At 59.8% G+C, this 24,273-nt stretch overlaps 2 protein-coding genes across 2 annotated transcripts in view; both read left to right on the forward strand.

Annotated features, from left to right (window-relative positions):
* The window catches only part of LOC106836777 (uncharacterized), a 144,221-nt gene that overhangs the window by 86,490 nt on the left and 33,458 nt on the right, over window positions 1-24,273 (forward strand). Inside the window, exons 43-49 of the mRNA XM_070484926.1 lie at window positions 11,430-11,637; window positions 14,379-14,542; window positions 15,780-15,892; window positions 17,005-17,086; window positions 19,743-19,880; window positions 21,489-21,594; window positions 23,713-23,834. Of these exons, the coding sequence (XP_070341027.1) occupies window positions 11,430-11,637; window positions 14,379-14,542; window positions 15,780-15,892; window positions 17,005-17,086; window positions 19,743-19,880; window positions 21,489-21,594; window positions 23,713-23,834 (933 nt within the window). The remainder of the gene's footprint in view (window positions 1-11,429; window positions 11,638-14,378; window positions 14,543-15,779; window positions 15,893-17,004; window positions 17,087-19,742; window positions 19,881-21,488; window positions 21,595-23,712; window positions 23,835-24,273) is intronic.
* On the forward strand, window positions 1,155-9,140 carry LOC139040243 (uncharacterized). Its single transcript, XM_070485376.1, has 6 exons — window positions 1,155-1,628; window positions 2,545-2,901; window positions 4,174-4,530; window positions 6,554-6,685; window positions 8,713-8,862; window positions 8,958-9,140. The coding sequence occupies exons 1-6, from the start codon at window positions 1,155-1,157 to the stop codon at window positions 9,096-9,098; spliced, it is 1,611 nt and encodes a 536-aa protein (XP_070341477.1). The 3' UTR covers window positions 9,099-9,140.

Genomic DNA, 24,273 nt, shown 5'->3' on the forward strand with positions numbered 1-24,273 from the left:
TGAGCATGAACAATGCAATCCTTTCATGAATCCAGCTTGGCCAGTGGTAGTGGCTCCACCCAACACAGAAAGACACAAGGGCCAGAGAATCAGGCCAACACGGCTTCCTGCCCAGCCCTGCCACTCACCTGCTGTGTGACTTTTAGCAAGGCCTTAACCTCTCTGAGCCTCAGCCTCGTCATCTGTAAACTGCAGATGACAACCCCTGCATATGGTGTCGAGCATGAAGTGAGCCGACACATGTTGAGTGGCCATCTCAACGTGATGTCCTCTGTTTTACCCAGGAATCATAATGCCATTTTACAGATGTGGAAACAGAGGCTCAGAGAGGCAAAGTCACTCTCCCAAGATCACACAGTGGCCTGAATGGCGGGAGGGTTAACTAAGAGAATTAAGGATCAGGATTTAGAGGGTGTTAACAGGCTGGACAGATGGGCTGGCTCCCCACGGATGAAATTTAAGAGCAGGGGACCATGTGGGGTTGGCAGCTCCCTGTATGAGAGAGGCTCGGGGAGGGGCGGTTCTGGGAGGACCAACTGTGGTCGGGGGGGAGGATGGGTGGCGAGTGGATGGCCCTCCCCTGCGACAGCCGTGGTCTGGAAACCCGGGGAAAGGCTAGAGATCAAGGCATTCGTCCGTTCTAGAGCAGGTCAGCAGCATCCAGGCGGGACACCCCGGAGCGACGTGGCTCCTCTGTGGTCTCCCTTTGGCTGTGGTGGGGCTGGCTGTGTGCGTCTGCCCCGTCATTGGTGGCGCTGTCCCCACCCCAGACAGCCAGATGAGCTCTGGGTGACAGGAAGAGGCTGTGAGCAGCTCCTGGTTCTCTCTTGGGGGTGCAGACGCCCCCCAGGTCCCCAGGCTGGGCCCCCAGGGCCTGAGAACATGCCTCCTCAAGGATTGGTGACTTCCCCTGGGGTCACTGAGAGAGGCCGTGGCCAGACAAGCCGCGTGAGAGAGGTCGAGAGACCTAAGCCTCTGTTGTGAAATGGGAGGAGAGTCCGGAGGAGGACACAGTGTCTGGCCTGTGCGTCATGGGAGGGGACGCCGGGGGCCCTGAGACGCTCAGAAAGGTCGAACTTGGTGACCCGGGCGGCCAGTTTCAGCTCTTCACAGAGAAGCCCTCTGCAGGAGCAAAGTCCCCGTGTTAATGGGGGATGCGGAGGGCCCGGGGGGTTGGGGCTCCCTTGACTGACGTGGCCAAGCAGGGGGTGGACTGCCACTTGGTGGCGTGTTGTAGGGACCCCTGCTCGGCCTCAGCCTGCCTTTCTTGGGGACAGAATCCGGCAGTGCTGTCCTTGAATGGCTCCCTCCTGGTCCACGCCTCCGCGGCCAGCCTGGCGGCTCAGGTATCTTCTGCGGACACATTCGCCCGGGTGCACGTCCACACATCCCGCGGCCACAGTGCCCACCTGGATGCCAGCCTCCGGCATGCGTGGCCTCCGCTTCAGGCTCTGGGGGTTGCCCCCGACAACCACATCCGAGTGTCCATGGGGGGAGATAAAGCCCCCAGGGCTCAGCTGGAGGTGGCCCTGGGCCCATGCACCCTGAATGCCCGTGGGGACGTCAGGACTGAGGCCACACACGCCAACTGGACCCTGTCTCTGGAGAATGGCTGCCCCCCTCTGGAGGTAAGCCCCTTCCCCACCGGTGAGCGCAGAGTCCTGGCAGGGCCCCTACTGCCCTCCACAAATTATTACCTGCCTACTGTATGCCCAGCTCTGCCCTGAGCATAAGAAACTTCTTTTTTTACCCTAGTCCCTTGAATTTGGGGGCTTGTCGACCACAAAGCTTTGAGCCAAAAACGGGACCTGAACTGCAGCTCCTCCCCTTTCACCAAGGCCCTACTGAGATGCTGATCCCCTCCTTTCTGGGGCTCAGGCGGATTCTTTTCTCATGGTCTCGCCTATCCTACTCGGGGGGTCAAGGCTCCAGGAGGAACAGTGGGAACAGTAGAGAGTAACAGCTCATGTTTACTGAGCACCGTGCGCCTCACTCCTTAAGTTCTCAGCCCCGTTAGGAAGGGGCTGCGTGTCCTTAGTCCCAGGGGATGCACTGAGGCCAGAGAGGTTGGGAGACCTGAGCAGGGTGAGCTCCATCTTCCCGCCTCGTTCCTGCGTCGGGTGGGTGCCCTGTGGGCCCCAATGGAGCCAGTTACTTAGGATCTCTGCCCTCCAGCCAAGGATCATTGAGGTTAATGATGGAGTCCCAATAGCCAGTGCTTTCTGGGCACCTGGCCTGGGGCTACCAAGTCACAAGTGTTAACCCATTTACGTCTCCCAGCAACTTATGATGCTGTGGTCAACCCCCATTTTAGAGGTGGGTAAACTGAGGTCACAAGTTTGGAAAGACAGTGGTGGAGCCAGAACTCGAGCCCACGGCTGTCGCTGGGGTACCCGTGCGATCGGTCACTTTGCAGAGAGAGGTCCCAACAGAGTCGAGGCCGTGGGACCCACGCTGCCCTCTTCCCACCCGGGCCCATCTCCAGCCCCCCCACCTTGGCTTTTGAAGCCACCCTGAAACCCCACCACTTTCCCCATATTCCAGGCAGCCGGCATCCCGCGGGCCCTGCGCTCTGAGGGCATCCTGAGCTGGGGCCCCTGTGAGTTCACACTGGCCACGGGCCTCCACAGTGACCGTGGAGACGCCCACCTGCAGCTGACCCGCCCCTGCGGGCCCCAGATCTCGGTCCTCGGGCGCCTGAGCCACTCGCTGCCCCTGCTGGGCCGCCTGGGCCTGCCGTCTGGCAGTGCCATTAACCTCACCGCCCGGGCTGGCCCCGAGGCCCACCGCTCCCTGGCCCTCCAGATGGGGCCGTGCCAGCTGCAGGGCGCGCTGGAGCAGCACGCTGGGGACCGAAGCACATGGACACTGGCCACGGAGCCGGGCTGCCCGCTGCTGGAGGTACGTGTGGCAGGCCAGCGAGGCGAGCAGTGAGGCAGCTTACAGCAAAAAGGGCCCCTGCTGGTGTGAGCCTGGCCGGCACCTCCCTCCAGGGGCTCCCCGAGGCCCCCAGCTACTGTTTCCCGAACGCCCTCTCGGCCATTTGGCTCCTCTTGCCTCCAATGCCGTGTCCCATTTGGCAGCTGAGGATACTGAGGCTGGGAGAGGTTAGACTCACCAACACTGTGAAACGGAAGGACCACAGACTCGGAATTGCTAAGAGCTTGTCTTTCTATAAAATTCTGAGCGCAGGAAGGAAATGAGGGGAGCTGGCCTCAGCTGACCGTGGGGACAGTCACGTGTTGGTTTCATAACCCTTCAAAACCCCCGGCTGCGTTTTATCTGGGCTGGGAGACGGTCTGAGAATCGTCCGGTGGTATTTGGGGGAGAGGAAACTGTGACTCTCAGAACGGGGGGACGCTGGAGTCCCGGGTGAGCGGACAGGACCAGTGTCCACGTCTGAGTGCCACCGGCCGCTCTGCCTGTCTCCTTGTCTGTCTCCTCCCCTGATGGAGCTCCCTGGGGACAGGGACACGTGGGCTGGTCCACTCGGCTTCCCCGAGCACAGGGCCCAGCCCGCGCAGATGTTCTGTCAGTATTAATCGAGTTGGCACGCGGCTGAGCCACGAGAGAGAGTAAAGCATCAAGGGAGGAAGCAGGCCTCCCGCTAGAAGCTTCTATGATGGTGGAAATGTCCTGTTCTTTGCTGTCTGGGCCAGCAGTCTCCAGCCACGTGTAGCTATGGAGTTCTTAAAACGTGCTCACTAGCGTGACCAAGAAAATGAAGTTTTCCTTTTACTTCATTTTAATTTGAAGTGAAACAGCCCCATGTGGTTGGTGACTCTCCCATTGGACAGCACAGATTTGAAGCACGGACTGAAGACAGATCCGGTTCAGACCTAAGCTCTGCTGTTGGCTGTATGACCCTGGGCGATTTGCTCCCCCCCCCTTTGGGCCTCAGTTTCCCCAGCTGTGAGGTGGGGAAGCACCCATCTCAGAGCTGTCAGATAGGATGGGAAGAGAGCGTCCTTGTAAAGCTCTCAGCCTGAGGCTGTGCGGTCAGCAAGGGTTCTGTGATGGGTACTTGTGTTTATTCTGATTGGTGCTATTTTGTTGTCACTGTGATGGGGGGGAGCACGGATTGGTGGGCTGGAGGGGAAGAGGGTGGAGGATGGACAATCAGGCTCACTCCTGACATGTGACCCCCCTCTGACCCCTCTCTCTGTGGTCCAGCAGGGCCTGGGCCTCGCCTCAGGGACGCAGCTCAGTGGCTCTCTGCAGGCCACCAGTGGGGAAGCAGAGGTGTCCGGGGCCCTCGTGGTGGCCGGCCAGACCGCCTCCCTGACCTTGGCGACGGCCGTCCTCCAGGCCGAGGCCACGCTCCGAGTGAAGCTGAGGCACACGCTGCCTATGCTGCGGGCCGTCCCTGCAGAGACCTCGCTGACCGGCCGGCTCGGGTGGGGGGCCGGGCACCGGCTGGGTCTGCAGCTGCAGGCGGGGGCCTGTGAGCTGCAGGGCGGCGGCGAGCTGCGGCTGGACGGCAGGCTGCAGGGGCGGGTGCTGGCCGAGAGCTCCTGTGAGGCCCTGCAGGTAGGTGGAGCCAGGGGGCATGTGAGGGGTGGGCACAGGGTCTCCGGGGGGCAGGACAGGGGTCTGTTTCCCGACCACTGGCAAACCAGAGAGGTGGGGCGGCCCCCAGAGGATGGACTCATCATTACTTATTGGGGACCTCGTCTGTGTCCTGGAGATACAGCCGTGAGCAAGGCAGAGACAAACGCCTGCCTCGGGGGGACAGGCGATCCCCAGGATAGATCAGTGAATTCGCTGGTGCTGATGACTAAGGAGAGATGGGAAGTGAGAACGGGGAGAGTGAAAGGGCGGCTATTGCAATTTTATATAAGTTGGTCAAGGTCGGCCCAAAGACAGGAGGATACTTGAGCCCAGACTTGAAGGAGAGAAGAGAGGAGTCATGCAGATATCTGGGGAAAGAGTATTCTAGGCATGGCCAGTGCAAAGGCCCTGAGGCAGCACTACACAAGGAAGGGCATTCTCTAGGACCAGGATCAGACCGATTCTGTAAAAGTCCAGACGGTGAACATCTTCAGCTTTGCAGGCCATGCAGCCTCTGTTGTAACCACCCCATGCTGCCCTTGTAGCACAAAAGACCATAGATGTTGTGTAAATGAATGGGCTGGACCGTGTGCCAATAAGACTTTATTTACAACAGCAGATGGTGGGCTGGATGTGGCCCGGGGGCCGTAGGTTGCGGAGTCCCGTTTTGTAAACAGCATGTGATGTGGGAGAGGGCTAAGATTCAGGATGCGTTGCAGAGGCTGAGGGAGAGGAGCGGGGGGATGTTTGGACGTGGGTGTGAAGGAAAGAGGGGAGCCAGGATGGTGCCCCTGCTTTTGTCCTGCGGGACCAGAGGGCCGGGGTTGCCGTTCCCAGTGATGGGAGCACGGCCAGAGGGAGAGGACGGGGAGAGGGCGGTGTCACTGACTCATGAGTCCTATTGTGTTAAATTTGACGGGACTGTCAAATGCCCAAGCAGAGATGTTGGGGGGTCAGCCATGTTCTGGACTGGGGGCCTCGGCCTCCAGGGGTCACCTTTAAGGCCACGAGACTGGCTGTGATGGCCGTGGGCAGGGCGCAGACTGAGCCAGGGCACCCAGGCTGCAAAGCTGGAGGGACGGGAAGGACGAGCAGGCAGGAGGAGGAACCCGGAGGGAGAAGGGGTCCCAGAAGCGTGGGGGAGGCATCCTAAGTGGAAGGAGGGGTAGGGGGGTCGAGCACCATGTTGGGCAGGTGGGGGGCCAGGCAGCAGCCGCATGGGGGTCTCAGGAAGGCCCAGGCTGGGGAGCCCACCTTTGCTGCCAGGAAACGCCAGGCTGTGCCTTGCGGCTCTGCCCCTGGTCTCTGGGTGACCTGGAGCAAGTCGCTGTTCTGTGGATCTCGGTTTCATCATCATTAAATGGGGTGCGACGACCTCCTCCGGCATCAGGAGTCAGTAAAACGTTAGATGCCCCGCGCCCCGCAGTGCCCCGTGCACACCAGGCGCGGGGCAAAGGGCGGCGTCTTTCCCTCTGTGCGCTAAGGTGGCATGCTGGCGGGAGGAGCCCAGAGATGCTCGGGGCGCCCGTCAGCAGCCTGTTTCCGGGATGGACGGGCTCCTGTCTGTCTGTCTGTCTGCCTGTGGAGAGCGGACGTTGTGTGCGCCTGGGGAGGAGGAGAGGGAAGCGGGAAGATGTGGGAGAGGCGAGGTCCGTGGCTGCCAGTGGGTGCAAGAGTCTCGGCCAGGTTGGTGTCACAGCCTTGGTTCTCTTGCTGCAAAACCTCGAGAACTCGTGGTCCGGGGCAGGGCGGGGGGGGGGGGTGGGTGGGTGTGATGGGGAGGGAGGAGCTCGCTGCGAGGGCAGAGCTTCCCACGCGGGACCCTCAGGCGCTCTGAGAACCTGTCGTGGTCACAGACCCTCTGCTGGAGAGACACACGCTTGTGCACACTCACGCCCCATTTTGCAGCCAGTTCAAGAGGGCCCTTAGGACCCCTGATGCCCTCTTTGGACCGCGCCCTGCTTAGGAAGCTCTACTCTCCTGTGTCTGTAAACCCCTCTAGGCCCTGGGGGTCCCGGGCCGAGTCGAGGGCTCCGGCTACGTCGTGGTGAACTCTGGGGCTCTGGACGCCCAGGGCCTGGTCACCGTGGACACCAGCACACTGCAGGGGCTGCTCATCCTCAGGACCACTGAGGTGAGGGTGTGGAGGGGCGGGCTGCCCGGGGCGGCCTGGGCGGGGTACCCGGGCCACGTGTTCATGGGCCGGAGGAGAAGCATTCGGACTCGTTCCTGACTCCAAAGAGGACCCGGGAGAGGAGGGTGTCAGGACCCACAGTAGAGGAGTGAGGCTTCCAAGGAGAAACTCCTCAGCTGCCCCGCCCTGCGGGCCCCACTTTCTTCTTGTTTGTTTGCTTTTTAAAGAATGTTTTATTTATATAACTGTAGAAATGGGCAGAGGGAAAAATGCACAGCTTGGTGAATTTTCATGAACTTACCACCTCCCTCTAGGGGCAGAATGTGACCAGAACCCCAGAAGCTCCCTTGGTCCCCTTCCATTTACCAACTACCCCGTGAGTCCCCATCCATCCGACCCCTTGAATGGCATGTATGTAGGATCACACAGCATGCTCCCTCTCGGGTCTGCCTTCTTTTGTTCAACATTGTGTTTGTGGGAGTCACCCATGCTGTGTGTTGTTGTTGCTTGTCCTTTTTCACCGCTGTATAGTATTCCGTGGTGTGGCTCTATCCCAATTCATCTATCAAGAAGCATTGGAGTAGTGCCAGTTTTTTATTGTATATTATTTCATTCATTAATGCAGTACATGTTTCTATTTTATTTTTAAAATATCTTATTATAAAATGCAGATGAATGTAAACTTTACCATCCTAATTTTTTTTAAGGGTACGGCTTGGTGGCATTGAGAACATTCACATTGTTGTGCAACCATCACCACCATCCATCTCCAGACTCTTTTCCTCTTGCAAAACTGAAACTCTGTATCCGTTAAACAGTAACTTCTCCTTCCCCTCGCCCCCCCAGCTCCTGGTGACCACCCTTCTGCTTTCTGTCTCTAGGAGTCTGACTAATCTAGGTACCTCAGATAAAGGGAACCATACGGCACAGTCACGCGTCGCTTAACAACGGGGACACATTCTGAGAAACGCATTTTTAGGCGATCTCAGCATTGTGTGAGCATCACAGAGGGCACTTACACAAACCTAGACGGCACAGCCCACTGCACACCTGGGCCCTGTGATACTCATATTACAGGACCAGCGTCGCATATGCGGTCCATTGTTAACCAAAATGTCATTATGGGCGCATGACTGTGTCTTTCTGTGCCTGGCTCATTTCACTTAGCGTGATGTCCTCAAGGTTCTTCCGTGTTGTCGCGCGGCTCAGAATCCCCTTCCTTTGTAAGGCTCAGTAACATTGCGTTGTATGGATGGCCCACCTGTTTATCCCGTTGTCTGTCGAGGGGCACTGGGCCGCTTCCACCCCTTGGCTGCTGTGAATGGTGGGTGTGCACATGTCTGCTCCGGACCCGGCTTTCAGTTCTCGATTGTGTGTCCAGTTTCTGCCTCTGATGACTCGTGCTGCTTCCACCCCTCTTGCACGCAACCTTCAGTGGACCAAGGCGAGCAGTGGAATCGCTGGGTCACGGGCTGTGCAGGTCCAGCTTCACTTCCTCAGTTTTCGTTTGAACCGGCTGGCCTTCCCAGAGCTCCCTGGGAAATTCCCTAACCATTGCATCACTTACGTGACGGAGAGCTGTGGGCCTGGGACATAGAGCCGCCCGCGTGAGAAGCAGCCCCATCGCGGGTCATCCTGAGCCTCATTCTGAACTTCTCATGACTTTTCATTTGGGCCCCTGATGGTCTCCCGTGTCCCCTGCATCCCAACCAGTATGGCATGTGCTTCCCAAACGTTCCGTGGGTCCCTCCCTGGACCTCACTGAAGGCTTCTTCTCTGAGGTTCCTCCCCTGGGCACCTCCCCAGTGAATTCCGTACATGCCACTTCCCTTAGAGCAGACCCCCCAAATGCATTCATCACATTTGGTGAAAATCTACCGAATTGTTTTTACACGATGCAATGGCCAATGGGGAAGGGAAGAAAAGAGGCTCGATTTCCTGTCTGTGAGTGGTCTGCCTTTCTCTCTCTGGGAGGATCTGGCCGCTTCCCAGGCACGTGAGTCTCTGTTTCTCTCACTCCGTTGTAGACCCAGCAGGAGGTGGACCTGTTGCTCACACACAGCCTGCCCCAGCCCAGCCGCTGGGCCCTCCCAGCCCGGGTCCTGCTGGACCTGGCCACCGAGAGGCACGGGCCCAGCTACAGATGCATCCTGCGGGTCGGAGTGGATGGCACACAGGTGTGGGGCTCTGCCGGCGGGGCCTCGGGGAGCTGGGGGGCTGTGGGGACAGCCCAGCCCGGTGGCCCAGGTCCCACGGTCCTCTGCCCCGACAGGTGTCCGAGGAGCTGACCTTCACTCGGCGGCCGGAGCACGTCTCCCTGAGCTACGCTCTCCAGCACAACGTCCCCATGCTGCGGGCGCTCCCTGTGGAGGACAGGATGGGCCTGCAGGTCAGCCTTGGCGAGCGCCAGTGATGACGGAAATGCATGCAGCCAGCGATCATTCATTCACTCAACAAACCTTGAAAACATTGAGGACACGGGGGATGGTAGACAAAGTTCAGACTTCCCTCTGAGCCTCATTCTCCTGCCGATTTCCCCGTCTTGGGGATGGCACCGCCCATGTCCTTCCAGCTGTGCAGTCCAAACCCTCAGAGTCATCCTCGACCCCTCGTCTTCGTTCACACAGAATCCCACCTTCAGGAAATGCTGAGCATACCCAGAACTCGACCCCTTCTGACCCCCTCCAGCTTCATCTCCTGCTCCGAGCCTTCTCAGGTCCCACCTGTATCCAGGCCGTGTGCGCTCTGGGCTCCCTGTGCCCACCCTCGTCCCCTCTGGTCTCGTCCCCACCCAGCAGCACCCCCAAGTCCATTTGAGTCACTCACTCAGAGGCCAGCCCAGCGTCACAGAGCCTCTGGCCGGGATCTGCCCACCTCCTCCCTGAGCTCGCCCCCCACGGCTCCCCTCGCCGACCTTCCTCCGGCCACGCTCGCCCTCCAGCCCTTTCTTCAGACTCACCTGGCGCACCTCTGCCTGAGGCCAACGCTGTTTCCCTTTGATGCCCGCAGCCCACTCCTGGCCTCCCCCGGGCCTTTGCACGTGCGTCCCTTCTCAGGCCTTCCCTGGCTACCTGGTGAATGTCACCCCGGCCCTGACCCTCTGTTAAAAAAACCCTCTCGTTTCTCTACTCCTCACTCAGGACACCTCTGTGACCAGATGTGTGGGGTGCCCCATGCCAGCTGGGTGTCCTACAGTTCAGTTCATTTCTGACACTGGAGTTACCACAGACCCCACAGGTGAAGGGCTCGAGGCTGCCCCCACCTCCGATGCCAACCGCAGGTCCCAGCTTGTCACCTGCACTGCTGACCCACCATAAATCGGAGTTCCTGTGTCCCCTCCTGGGGCCCGGTCATTTGCTAGGCCAGCTCACAGCCCTCAGAAACCCCTGCTTACGCTCACTGGTCTATTACGTGATAAAGGACGCAGATGAAGAGGGACACGGGGGGGGTCTGGAGTTCTGTCCCCATGGAGTTCGGGTACAGCCCCCCCCCCGGCATATGGATGTGTTCACCAAGCCACAAGCCCCCTGAACCGCATGGTTTAGGGATTTCTATGGGGGCTTCATCACGTAGGCGTGATGGATCATTAACTTAATCTCCAGCCCCTCTCCCCTCCACCGAGGTTGGGAGTGGGGCTGGCAGTTCTAAGCTTCTGATCACCGCTCGGTCTTTCTGGTGACCACCCCCCATCTAGGAGCCACCAAGAGTCACCTCACGAGATCCAAAGACACTTCTCTCACCCAGGCAGTTCCGAGGAATTTAGGAGCTCGGGGTGTCAGATGCTCTTATCTCCCCATCACTCAAGAATTTGCAGGGTTAGAAGCTCTATGTCAGGAACCGGGGTCAAAGACCAAATATTAGTGGTCTGGGGGCAGAGACAGGTGTACAGATACTTCATTCATTCCTTCCTTCACGCCTCCCTCTCGTCCCAGCTTTCTCTTTTCCATCATCTTCCTGTCACCTGATGCCTGCGATGCTGTCACCTCGTCCTGAGCTATCTCCCACCCCCAGCGTTTCAGCCCCACGGGGTCAGGCGTTTCTGTGTTCCGTGGGCGGCCCTCCCCGCATGTGGATCGGGGCTTGGCACCCAGAAGGAGCACAGTCGATGTGACACCCCTGCCTTATAAAGCGGGTGACATAGAGTGGCGAGGGGCCCCGCCCCCTGCGGCCACGTGCTTCGTGCCCTGCTGCCGCTGTGGCTTCTGTCATTCGCTTACGAGCCTGTGGTGCAGAGATTGCAAACTCCACGCTCGGGGGCCGGGGGAGAACGAAACTGTGTCTGGTGGGCGGTGTGCGGCTGGAGAGAGCTCAGGCCCTGTCTAAAATCTTCCAAGTTATCCAAGTTATGCATATTTTAAAAATTTCCTTTATGGTGGGAAAATACGTATAATGTTTACATTTTAACTGTTTTCAAGTGTACAATTCGGGAGCATTAGTACGTTCACAACATTGTACAACCACTTTCTAGTTCCAGAAGTTTTTCACCACCCCAAATGGAAACCCCGTACCTGTTAGCAGTCTCTCCTCGGCCAGAACGGTCTGCCCAGCAAAACAGCGCGTGTGCGGTCAGCCGAGGGGGGACCCAGCTGTTGCCCAGGGCTGGTCCCCCGAGGGGGTCTCAATCCCTCCCGCACAGAGATGTGGGTCTGCGTGAGCCGGGGCCAGCCGGGTGGGGTGACTCCCTTCCCTGGGGTGGCCCGGCATCCCCTCGATGTCGTTCCAGCTCTGTGTCATGTCATTCCAGCTCTCCGTGGACGTTCCTGACGGCAGCTCCTGCTTCGAGCATTCCGGGCGCATCTGGGCCGGGCCCGCTTCTCTGAACTACTCCGTGAGCGGCTGTCACCGTGCCGGGTGCCTGGAGCTCTCCGGCCGCAGCCAGCACGACAGCGGGGCCCTGCGGCGGGCGGGGTTCCCGGGCGAGGCCCGCCTCAGCGCCGAGCTGCAGATGCACGGTAAGACCCCCAGCGCACTGCGCCGGGACCGAGAGCGGCTTCCCCCGCTGGGAGCCTGCCCACCGGCCTCACACCTGGACCCTGGCGCACCGAGACCCCCGTCAAGGCCCGGCGTGGCCCTGGGCTCCAGCACGCACTGGACCCCCTGCCCTTCCAGGGCCTGATTCCCAAGGGCGCGTGGATGTGTTTGCTCCGGCTGCCGAAACAAAGTCCCGCGAACTGGGGGCTTCAAACACCAGGAGTTTATCCTCACGCGGCTCTGAGGCCGGAAGTCAGAAATCAGGTGTCGTCGGGGCCAGGCTCCCCCCGAAGGCTCTAGGGGACCATTCTTCCTCCCTCTTCCAGCTCCGGGGGCCCCGGGGTTCCTGGGCTGGTGGCAGCTTCGCTCTATCTCTGCCTGTGTCTGCACCTCTTCTCCTTCGAGGTCACCCGTCGGTGAATCAGGGCCCTTCCTCTCCCAGCACGGCCTCTTCCAGCTTGATCACCTCTGCAAAGACCCTCCTTCCAAATAAGGTCCCCTGCACAGCTGTGGGGGCCGTTAGGGCTTCCGCATAAGCTTTAGGGGGAAGCGATGTAACCCATCATGGAGGGGGAAGGGAAGAGAAGAGTAATAAGAGCCAGCATTGATTGAGCGCTTACTGCATACATACCAGACAAGATGTCTATACACGGGAGCTCCATGAATCAGCTCAACCGTCCCGTTCACACCCAGGGAAAGTCAACGCCCGTAGCGGGGCCTCTGAGCCCTCAGGAGCCTCACCCTCACCTGTCTGACCTCATCTTCGGGCCCCCGCTCCTTCCACTCCTTGCTATTCTTCAAACACATTGGCCTTGCTCCTGCCTCAGGACCTTTGCACAGGCTGTTCCCACTGCCTGGAATGCTCTTCCCCTACACATCTGCTTGGCTCATTGCCTCACCACCTTCCAGCATTTTTCAAATGTCAGCTCCTCAGTGAGACCTTTCCTACCTAAGCTACTTTATTTGCACCCCACCTCCCTCTAGCTTTCCCATCCCCCTTTCTGGCTCTGTCATTCTAACGCCCTGTGTAACTGACTTATCCGGTACCTGCATTTCTCGATGCCTGTCTTCTCCCTTCCCCACGCTAGAATATACGCTCCACCGGGACAGGGGGGACTTTGGTCTGTTTTACAGTGTGACACAGAGTAGGTGTTCAATTAAATGTCTGTTGAATGAATGCATGAAGCATATGAAGTAGGGCTTGGTAACACCACCCCATTCTGCAGAGGAGGAATGGAAGCTCAGAGAGGTTGAGTCACTTGTTCCAGGACACACAGCTGGTTGAGGATGAAGTCAGGTCTTGAACCCAGGCAGGGTGAGTCCAGGGCTGCCCTCTGACCCCGAAGGAGCTTGTAGAGATCAGGACCCCTGGGGGCTGCCCCGGTCCCTCGGGTCATCTTCTCCTGGCCTCAAACTTTTCCATGTTGGCCCTCCACCTGCTGTGGGCTGAGCAGGGACCTGGATCAGATAGGGACTGTGTCACTGTGGGCTGACCTCATGGACCGCTCTGAGGAAGGGTCTGTTGGGGACATGGTGGTAAGGGATGGGACGGTCGTCCCAGGGAGGGCCTAGACCACTCTGCTCCTGACCCCTGGGGGGCCTGGTGTGGTCACCTCCAGCCAGGGTGACCTCTCACTTCCCCCATTGCTATCCCAACCTCTCAGGAGACCCCTTTGGCCTGGCATTAGCATCCTGGTGTCCCTGACAGTCAGGAAGCCCCTAGGCCTGGGGACCATGTCCCCTCCCCGGTCCTGCCCCACGCATAGTAGATGCACGAGGTTGAAGGTCGCATAGTGAAGGAAGGGCATGAGCGTTCCGGAGACCCACTGTGTGCCCACGGGCAGGTGTGATGTCCCAGTCAACCTTGTTGGCGTGGGCGGGCTGTGCCCACTTCATAGGTGAGGAAATCGAGGCCCAGAGCTGCAGGCTTGTCCCCATCAGCCCAGGAGCACTGCCCCCCTGCCCGGCCCCGATGGCAGGGGCCGGGGCCAGAGCAGCCAGCTGCCCCTGGGAGCCAGCCTCTGCCGCAGGCTCGGCCTCACCTCCTCCCTCCCGAGAACCCTTTTGTAACTGTGGCAGGAGGAGTTGAAGTCAAAGAATCGTAAGAATCAACCCCCGACTGTGAGGTTCCGGGCCCTGGACTCTCCTTTCTGGGGGGTTTTCACTGCCGGCCGAGATGAGGCTTGTCCAGCCTGGGGTCAGGGCCCTGGAAGGGATGCCCTCGCGCTGGGTGGGTGAGCTACGGGTCAGTGTCATTTGACATCAATTTGGTATTTGATCCACCCTTGAGAGAAGCCTTCATTCATTCGTTCATTCCGTCAGCAAGGACGGGGCACCTGCTGTGTGTTGGGAGCTGTGCTACGCTCTGGGGACACTGCAGGGAACAAACCTGACTAAAGGCCCTGTCCCCACCAGGCGGATGTTCTGGCAGGGGAGGGAGCAGGAAAGGTTGGGACTTTAGATGAGCAATCATGGGGGGCTTCTCAGAGGAGGTGTCACTTCAGCGGTGACCCCAATGAGAGAAGGAGCCGGCCAGGCCAAGATGGGGGGACGCCTCATGACTGAGGATGTCACCGGGGCGCAGAGAGGTGAAGGGCTTGCCCATGGTCCGTCCCACGGGCGTCCTCAGGGCGTGGCCCCTTCCGCAGTCTCTGTGCGTCCCTGAGCTGGGAAGGGAGGTGACCTCGAGTCCTCAGCAGCCAGTGTTGTTTCCTGCCTCTAGAGACCCAGACCCGGGCTGGTGTGGCCCTCCATGGGGACAGCGGGGTGAGTGTGGATGTGGCAGCCCTGGTGGCCCGGCCGCTGAACGGCACTCTGGAGCTGGTGGTGAACGTCAGCCACTCGGCGCTCGCTCTCCGGAGGCTGGGCCTGCCCTTCACCAGCCAGGTGAGGATGGACGGGCCAGCCTGGGCAGGGGCCACTCCCGCCTGCTCCTGGCGTGCAGAGGACCCACTGTGTGCATAATTGACAGGGACACTCGCCTTGCACTTTACAGTTTGTTTCTCCAGAACTTTACAGTTTGTAAAGGCTTTATCAATAATACTAACAGTGATGACCAGCACCCGCTGAGCAAGCTCCGTGTTCCCAGCCATGTGGCTGGTGTGGACTGGCCTCCCGCAGCCCCACATTTGGCTCTTGGTCCTGCGTCCTTTTTGCCTTCCGCTCTTTGATCAGAATCAAAGTGCGGCTTCCATCAGTGGAGCGCCTGCTGCATGCTCAGCACCGTTCTGAGAGTTTTCTCTGCGCTGATTCCTTTCCTCCTCCTAACATCCCAGGAAGAGGCAGGGCGGCCCGGTTCTTACGAATTCCATCCCGACTCTGCCACGTGCTGGCTGTGTGGCCTTGGGCAGATTCCTTAGCCTCTCTGTGCCCTCGGTCTCCTCACCTGGGAGCTGGGGGTAACGATTGCACCGGGAACGTGTGTGTCTGGGAATGCAATGAGTTGATACCAGCGCCGCACCTCGGACAGTGCCTGGTGGAGCGGATGCTTAGAAACAGGTGCCGCTGTGATGACGATGACAGTGGTCATGATCGGCGTTCCCATCATCCTCATCACCTCTGGGTCACACGTGACAGTGCAGGTGACCTGCCCAAGGTCGCATAGCAAGCAGGCAGCAAAACAGGGACTCGGGCTTGGCCCCGGGCCCTTCCCCGCAATGCCCTCCCACCTCTGAGAAGGGGAACTGCTGTGGCCCCTGACACTTGGTGCCCTTCATCTTGCCTGGCCAGGCCCTCCCACCTGCCACAAGTCGCAGAACACGTTCCGGACCCAGCATCAAAGCCGCTTTCCGGAGCCCCGTGTGGCGCGTCTGTGTCTCTCCACCCGCCACTGAGTGGCCGGATTCCCGTCTCCCCGACTTCGTGTCAGCCCCTTTCCTGGGCCGGGGGTGGCAGAGCTGTATGGAGCTTGTTCTTGGCTGGTGTCTGGGCTGCAGGTCTGCATTGGGGGCCCACGGGGGGCACGGCCAACCTGGGCTGCCAGGAGGGAGCAGGCCTGGGCCCCGCCCAAAGGTCCCCACGTCCACAGGGGTGTGAGAGGGGCCAGGCAGGGGGGCGGGGATGTCCTCCGGCCCCTGCCCTGCTCCCACCTCCCAGCCTGCTCCCCCTCCTGCTCCCTCCTCAGCTCGTGGTCCGGGGGCTCTGGGCAGAGGACGAGATGAGCTCCTTCCTGCAGCTGACCTGCGATTCTCAAGCCAGCCTGGTCCTTGACGTCCGTGGCCACAACCGGGAACTCAGGTGAGGGGTTGTCTGTGCCTCTGGGGGCCCCCGAGAGGAGAGGAATGCATGAGGGAGCCACCAGCTTTGTACCTACTGTGTGCCGACACCCGACCCCTGCCCCCCAGCACCTCCTTGAATCCTCCCCATGGCCCCACTGCACAGATGTGGAAAGAGAGGCTCAGAGAGGCAAAGTGACTTGCCCAAGGTCACACAGCTAATAAAATATCCTTGAGCTTTGGAGGCAGGACATGGATGAGGAGTTCTTGGTCTCACAAACTGAGTGCATCCACCCCAGGCCTCAAATACATATGACTAACCATTCCAGCTCTTCAGTCTGCAGACCTACTGGGTGCCTGGCATAGAGCTCGGTGGTCTTACATGTATATGAAGTCAGGGGGACCACCAGCCAGGCTCCGGCACTCACACCGGGTCACTGAGGGAGATGAGTAAGGTGCTTGTTCATGGTGTAGACCCATGGGTCTCACCTGGGGGCGAGTTTGCCCACCCAGCGACAGTGGGCCACATCTGGGGGAATTTCTAGTTGTTACAACTGGGGGCGGGGGGAGGTGCTGGCTTCTAGAGGGCGGAGGCCCGAGATGCTACTCAACCCCCTGGAGGGCACAGGTCAGCCCCCAGCAAGGGGTTATGTGGCCTCAGAGGTCGGCGGTGTTGCAGTTGAGCCAGCCTGGGGTAGAGAAGCCCCCAGGATGGGGTCCTCCCCAGGGCTGGCAGCAGTGGGGAGCTAGCAGCCCAGCCTGGGGGGAGCGGAGAGGGGCGCACTGTGTGGACAGGGCCCCCGGGAGGTGCCCATAGGAGACACAAGCCCTGTACCACTGTAGCTGTGTACTGATGGGGAAACTGAGGCTCCGAGAGGGCAACTCAGGAGCTCGCCCAGCATGCCAGGACTAAGGCAGAGGCTGAGCTGAGATTCAAACACGGGTCACCCGGGGCTGGAGTCCAGCCCTAACCACTACACCACATGGCCCTCAGGCTCGGGGCGTAGGAATGGCCCTTCGCAGGGCTGTGGATCCCTCTGCCGGGGAGGTCGGCTTGGTCCCAGCCCGTCTCCGGGGTCCCTGCCCAGGGCTCCCTCGTGCCAGGCCTCGGGCACGCTCTTTCCTCCCTTCCAGCAAAGAGCTGCAGCTGTGGGGCCAGCATCGCCTCCCTGCCCTCCGGGACCGCTGCCCCAGCAGAGCCTCGGCCGCAGCCAAGGTAAGCACGGCCGCCCCAGCCCGAGCCCTAACTGCTTCCAGATGCCCTGGCCGAGGCGGGCGGGGCCGCCACCACGTCCACATCTGTCGGCGTGCGAGCCTGCAGCAGGCCGCAGTGGGCCACCCTGGGAGACCCCCTGGCTCCAGCTTTCCCAAACATGCCCAGGGTTGCATTCCTGGGCCGGCCCCACAGCCCCCAGCCGGGCCCATGAGACCCTCGGGAGCCAGGCCAGGCCGGCCCGCCCTGGGCCTGGCGCCATGTACCCCCTACCTGGCTCACTCCCAGCAGCCGGATCGGGTGACACAGCCCTTGGAGCGGAGCCAGCACCACCTCCCAGGGGTGCCATCTGCCTGCCACGGCTCGGGCCCCTGTATGTCTTCCCGCGCTTGTCCACAAACCCCATTCCCCCCCGGCCTGTGAGCCCCCAGGACATCCGTCTGTCGTGCGTCTGCCCCGCGTGTGGCATCTGGGGGTCCTGCGGTCGACAGGAGGGCCCGTGAGACCCAGGATGGGGTCCCCCACCCTCTGAGCTTCTATTGTCTGTCTCCTGTCTGCCCCTCTTCCCCAAATCAGCCGCTCCTGGCACAGGAGCCCAGCACACAGTAGGGTCTCAGTGAAAGAATGAATGAGTGACTGTGTGAGGGCGTGACCACACCTGTCCGCGGGTCGCTTCATTGTCCCACCAGCCACCCAGTTTTGTTAAGCGCCCTCTCTGCCCTGGCCCAGGCCGCCTCCATTTACAGAGCCCTACTGTGCGCCAGGCCCTGCATCGACCCATTCACACACCATTGCCCTGCTCCCCGAGCCCCTAGCGACTGCACGGTCACTCAGGGAACTACTCTCTTTCCCTCTAATCTTTATTTTGAATCATTTCCAACCTGTAGAGAAGTTATTGTAGGACGGCAAACATCCCCGCACTGTTAGCATCTTGCCACATCTTTCTGTCGATACTCAGATGTGTTAGATACGTTTGTACTGTCACAGGCGCTTTTTTCTGCCTCATCGAGAGCTGATGGAGAGACGTTTCTGGAGACGTGAGATCTCTTTACTCCTAAATTCTTTAGTGTTTCCTATAACAAGGAGATTTTCTTATATAACACAATATTCTTACAGAATTCAGGAAATGGAGCATGTGACATAATACTATTATCTAATATACGGTCCTTAATAAAATTTCCCAGTTGTCCCAATGATGCTCTTTAGAGCTGTTTCGTTGTGTTTGCTGTGAATCCGGGATGCGCTCCACGGTCACCCTGGGCACCTTGCAGCCAAGTCTCTAGCTTTTTAATCTAAAACAGACGTCTGCAAACTTTCACTGTAAGGAGCCAGATAATGAAGATCTCAGCCTTTACACCCACTACCCTCTCTGCTGCGTGACTCAACTCTCCCCTCGTAACAAGAAAAACAGCCTTAGCCAATATGTGAATACATGGGCGCGGCTGTGTGCTAATAAAACTTTATTAAGACAATTTTATAGCGAACACCCACATGCCCGCCGCCGGAATTTTCTCATTCGTATTTCACCCCCTCTTGCTTTGTCGCCTAACTCTCCATCCGTCTTAGTTTTTGATGCATTTCAAAGTCAGTTACAGGTATTGACGTATTTCCCCCTAAAGCTTGCATTGTCATCAACCGCCTTAGAGAGAAACTCCTGCCTTGACAATTTTGCAGTGTCCAGGCATTTCGTAAAAATCCTCTCTTTCAATGGATCAGATGGTTTCTGTGAGATGGAATTCAGGTTGATTTTTGACGGGTACCACGAAGGTAACGAGGCTTCTGAGGAGCTCTTAAAAATACCAATTCTTGGGGCCGGCCCCGTGGCGCAGCAGTTAAGCGCGAATGTTCAGCTTCGGCGGCCCGGGGTTTGCCAGTTCGGATCCCGGGTGCAGGCATGGCATCGCTTGGCACACCATGCTGTGGCAGGCGTCCCACATATAAAGTAGAGGAAGATGGGCATGGATGTTAGCTCAGGGCCAGTCTTCCTCAGCAAAAAGAGGAGGATGGGCAGCAGTTAGCTCAGGGCTAATCTTCCTCCAAAAGAAAAGAAAAAAAAAAAACAATTCTTGACCCTGTTCCCCGAGGTTCTGTTTTTACAGGTCTCAGGTGGGGGCCCAGAATCTCTATTTTTAACAAGTACCTGAAGTCATTCTGCTGTTCAGCTAGCCTGGTGGTCACACAGTTTTCATATCAACACATTAATAAAGTGGGTATCGTTGTTCCCGTTTATCGGGTTGGAAAGCCGAGGCTTGGAAGCTAAGGAACCAGTGGGGTTCGCCCGCCCCTGTGTGGCAGAGCCAGGACGGGAGCCCTGGTCTGCTGGAGACAGCGCCTGGGCGGTGTCCTCTGTGCTAAGCGGCCCTGCTGGCTACAGTGTAACAGCTCGACTTCTCGCCCGCCGGCCCCAGGCCGGTAGCCGTCTTCAAGTCACTGTTACGGCCCGAAGGGCGTGGGCGACTGCTGTCAAGGCGGTGCCCAGTGGCCTAAACGGAGGCTCGGGACCCTCCCTTCATCAGAGTTCATCCAGTCCAGGAAGCAGTGGGTCTCTTGGGCCTGGGGCTTTGGGAGGCAGAGCCTGCAGCCTGGAGCCAGCATCTTCCTGAATATTCCATCCGAGCCTGGATGGGGAGATGTCTCACTTGCTTTTCCTCTGACCCAGCTGCGGTCCTCCGAGGGGGAGACCGAGAGCGCGTTTGTCTTGGCGGTGGAGGAGCGTCAGTTCCGCATCAGCACCAGGTTGGTGCCTGCTGAGGCCAGGCTCACCAACACCGTCAAGCTGGAACAGAACTTCCCCCAGGTGTGTGGAGGACGGCCGGGGCCGGGGCAGCCCGGGAGGCTCCTGGGGCAGCCCTCTGAGAAAAGAGGAGTTGTCCTGGCTCCCAGGGGGACCCAGTGCAGGAGGGCTGGGAAGTGGGCAAAAGTTGCCGGAATGGCTTCTCAGCTGGCCTTGCCGTTCTTCCTTCCTTTATTTATTGAGCGTCTAGGGGCCACGCCAGGCGCCATTCCAGCAGCTAGGATATTGACCAGAACAGGGTTGATAGTCCTTGTTCCCACCAAGTGTACACGCCAGTGAAGAGATTGACAGCAACAACAACAAATCATGTAAATAAATAAGAAAATATACCAGATGGTGGTACATCCTACAGAGAAAACAAAATGAGGCGATGTGAGTAAGAGTGACAGAGGAGCCATTTAGATTAGGTGGCCAGGAAAGGCCCCACTAAGGAGGTGACATCTGAGCTAACCCCAGCTGACAAGCAAGTGTCAGCCATTTGAAAATCTGGTAGAAGGGCAGTCCAGGCAGAGAGAACAACCCGTGCAAAGGGCCTGGGGCAGGATGAGTTTGGCATGTTGGAGGCTTGGCCCCTGGCCTGGAGCAGAGTGGGTGAGGGGGTAACAGTAGGCGGTGGGGGGCGGGGGGAGGGGTAGGTCCTGATCTCGTGCAGGGCAGGCCACAGGGAGGAGCTTGGATTTTATTCTCTCTGAAATTGGAAGCCTTTGGGCACATGATCCAAAGGGTGATTTCTGCTCCCCGGGCTGCTGTGGGGAGGGACCGACAGGGGGCAGCAGAGACACAGCAAAGAAGCCGCTGTGGTGATGAGGTTTAGAGACGTTTCAGGGTAAACTCCCCTCCTTGTCCCAGAGGTCCCCTGCTGTGCCCTTGAGCCACCCTCCGGTGGTGGCACCACCAGCAGGGAGAGTGCCCCTCGCTGAGCCTTTGCACAGGCTGTTCCCTCTACCTAGAATGCCCTTCCCTGCCTTGTCCACCGACTTCTTCCTCTGCGTTCCTTCGTCCCTTGAGTATCTTTCATGGCTACCCTGTCACCTGGCGCCATCATTTTCTGTCTCTGTGACTGTCTCCCCACTATCTGGGCAGCCCCAAAGGCCAGGCCAGCGTTGGTCATCTTGTGCCCCAACACTCGGCACCAGGTCTGTGCCATGAGACCCGCTCACTAGAGTTTGGGAGACCCCACCCTCCACCGAGGTGGCTCCCGCCTGGCCCGGCACTACCCAGGGTCTGGCCTGGCTGAGCCCAGGGCTCGCGTGATCTCACAGAGGCGGGCGCTATCATGCTGCCACATTTTACAAATGAGGAAGCTGAGGCTCAGAGAGGTTAGGAAACTGGCCCAAGGCCACAGAGCTTGGAAGAGGAGCCGAGGGGGGCCGTCGTCTTTACGGGGCACCCAGGGTCTATCGCCCTCACCCCCACACCCCCTGCGCCGTGTCCTCTGTCCATCCCCAGGAAGCGTCTGGACTTCTGACCCCCGATGTGTGTCACAGCCTGGTGACTGGTGGCGCTCCACAGCCTTCCTCGTCTCTCTCATCCTGGGAGCTTCTCTCCCTTCCTCCCCCAGTCAGGCGCATGGGCCGCTCCCCAGTGACCCAGCTCTGTCTTCTCTTCCAGCTCAGCGCCCTGCACCAGACGGTGCTGTGGGACAGCCAGGAGGTGGCCCTCAACGGGAGCCTCTCGGGGTCCTTCCCCGAGCCCACCGGGAGCCTCGGCCTGCAGGGTGAGTGTCCCAGAGGCCCTGGCAGGGGCCCATTCACTCCCTCACTCAGTGAACCATCACCGAGCTACTGCTTATCCAGCTGCTGTTCCAGGCCCTGGGGAGCCATCGGGAAATAAGACGGCCTAGGTCCATGCCCTCAGGGACACAGGCAGTGAGCAGGGATGCGTATGTGAACTAAATAGTGAGAAGGGCTGTGAAGACGAGCAGGGTTTGATCTGGGGGTGCCGGGCTCCTTTAGATGGGGGGGTCTAGGAGGGCTTGTCTGAGGAGGTGACATCCAAGCTGAGCCATGAGTGACAAGAAGGAGCTGGCCATGATGAAGGTCTGGGGAGAGGCTTTGCAGGCGGGAGGAACCGCGGGTGCAAAGGCCCTGGGGTGGGTGGGAATAAGCTTGTTGTGCTGGAGTGGCAGCAACAAGGCCAGCGTGGCTGGAGTGGCATGAAAGGAGGAGCAGAGGAAAGGAGATGAGGTGATGAGGTTGGGGATCCAGGTCACGCAGGGTCGCACCCCCAACCAGAAGCTGGGGTTCTACCCTGAGTGTGATGAGACAGGAAGAAGGGGCAGGGTGGGGAAGGTGTGGCAACTCCCCTGGGGGTTTTGGAGCGGAGGCTGACCAACTGGTGGGTGGCAGCTGGGGGGAGTGCCATCCCACAGGGCCTCCCACAGCAGCTCAGTGATGACACCTGTGACCCCCAAGGTGCTCCAGGAAACAGGCCCCCTGGAGGGGGCTGTGCAGCCTCACAGACTGTCCGTCTCTGTGTCCGGCCCCAGGGCATGGCTTGCTGAGCGGCCCGATGGAACTCTCCCAGGGTCACGGTGGCCGCACGTGTGCCCTGAGAGGCAGAGGAAATGTATGATCCTCAGCACGCCAAGGCAGGGTGCACACTCAGGGGGCCTGTGGGGCTGTGCAGCCCAAGGACGCTGCTGTGAGGCTGCAGAGCGTGGAGTTGGCGGGTCAGAGGTGGCGGGAACGAGGGGTTCCGGCTCTGAGTGCAGGGCGCACGAATGTGGTCAGTGTGCCCCGGACTGATGACCGGACGATGCATCGAGGGCCAGTTAGTGCCACTGTCTCTGGGCACAGCCCCCAGGTGCCTGTATAGCGACAGGTGGGTCTCCTTCCTGAGAGCTCAGAAGTCACCAGGGTGGCCATGGTCTGCAAGGAGATCTCAGGTGGTCCCCTGCTCCGGGGGTCTGGGAAGGCAGGACCAATTGGTGGCCTCACAAGATGGGGTCACGGGATGCAGGAAGTCAAGGCCGCTGGACTCAGCCTAGGGGGTGAAGGAGGAGGATCCAGGGCAAGGGGGCCTCAGCTGTGGGGGTGCCCCCGTGTCACACCCCAAGACGGAATGAGAACACAGGACAGCTGACTGTGGCCAGGTGGGTGTGGGGCATTCAGAGGGGCCTGGGTAACCCGCGAGCGTGAGGGACCAGACTGTGATACAGCCTGTTGGGTAGGGGTGTATCAGTCAGCGTCTGCCGTGTAACCGATGGTCAGAGGCTCAGTGGCTTACAGCCCTAAGCTTTCGTCATTGCTCCTGAGCCTGTGGCCAGCTGGCCAGTTCTGGTCATCCTTGGCCACCAGGGTGAGCCCCGGGTTGGGCAGGTGGCCCTGCTGATCTGGGCTGGGCTCTCTAACTTGTTTGGGGGCTGGCTGGCCGTCAGCTGATCCAGGATCACCTTGGCTGAGACATCGGGGCTCTTCTCTATGGGGTGTCACCGTCCGGCAGGCCGGCCTGGCTCTGCTCTCATGGCGGCCGGGCAGGGCTCCCAGAGAGCGAGCAGGAGCCGAGGCCTCTTAAGGCAATGTCATCCTCCCCAGATCCCGTCAGCAAGTCCCAGGGCAGCCCGGGTTCAGGGCCGCGGAGACAGATCCCGCCTGGAATGGGGGGGCTGCAGGTTTCCTTGCAAAGGGAGGAGTGGCTGTTTGGGGTCTCACGGGGACACGTAAGGGAGTGCCTGAGCACGGTGGCGCCTCACCAAGGGGTGGCCGCTGGATTTTGTGCGGATTGTCTGAGCCTGTGGCCCTGAGTGGCCCCCTGCCGCATTGGTGGCCGTGTCAGCTGAGGCCCCCGGGCCCCCGTGGCTCACGCGCCCACCCCTCCCTGTGCCTCCACCCAGTGGAGCTCACCCACCGGATGCCGCTGACCCTGCCGCGACACTGCCGCCTCCACCTGTCCTCCGAGCGCTCGCGACGCAGCCACCGGGAGGACCTGCTCGCGGGCTGGGATGGCAAGGACCAGGTAGGCGTCAGGGCTGGAAGGAGACCCCGCGAGCCCCACTCTGCAGCCCGAGGGGGACACTCGGGGCCCTGCCCTGCCCGAGGAGCCTTACCATGGCCACCTGGCAGGGCCCGGTCCCCAAGGGAGCGTGGGGAAGGCCCCGGGGGGGGGGGCTGCACCTGAACAGCAGCAGGAGTTCCCGCGGCTCACACATCCTGAAGGCCTGTCGTGTGCCAGGCACAGCAGCCCCGTTTCCAGATGATGAGACTGAAGCTCAGAGAGGTACAGTGACTCGCCCAGAGTCACAGAGCTCGTGGAAGGCAGGGCTGGGATTCCAACCCGTGAATGCCTCCAGTGCCTCTGGCCTCAGCCGCCACGTGGACCACCCCCGTCCCGTCTCTGTTGTACGCTGTCCCTGTCTGCGCCTCTCTGAGCCTTGACTTGCTCCTCTGCACAATGG

Source organism: Equus asinus, chromosome 14 (genome assembly GCF_041296235.1).
Source record: "Equus asinus isolate D_3611 breed Donkey chromosome 14, EquAss-T2T_v2, whole genome shotgun sequence".
Lineage (NCBI taxonomy): Eukaryota > Metazoa > Chordata > Mammalia > Perissodactyla > Equidae > Equus > Equus asinus.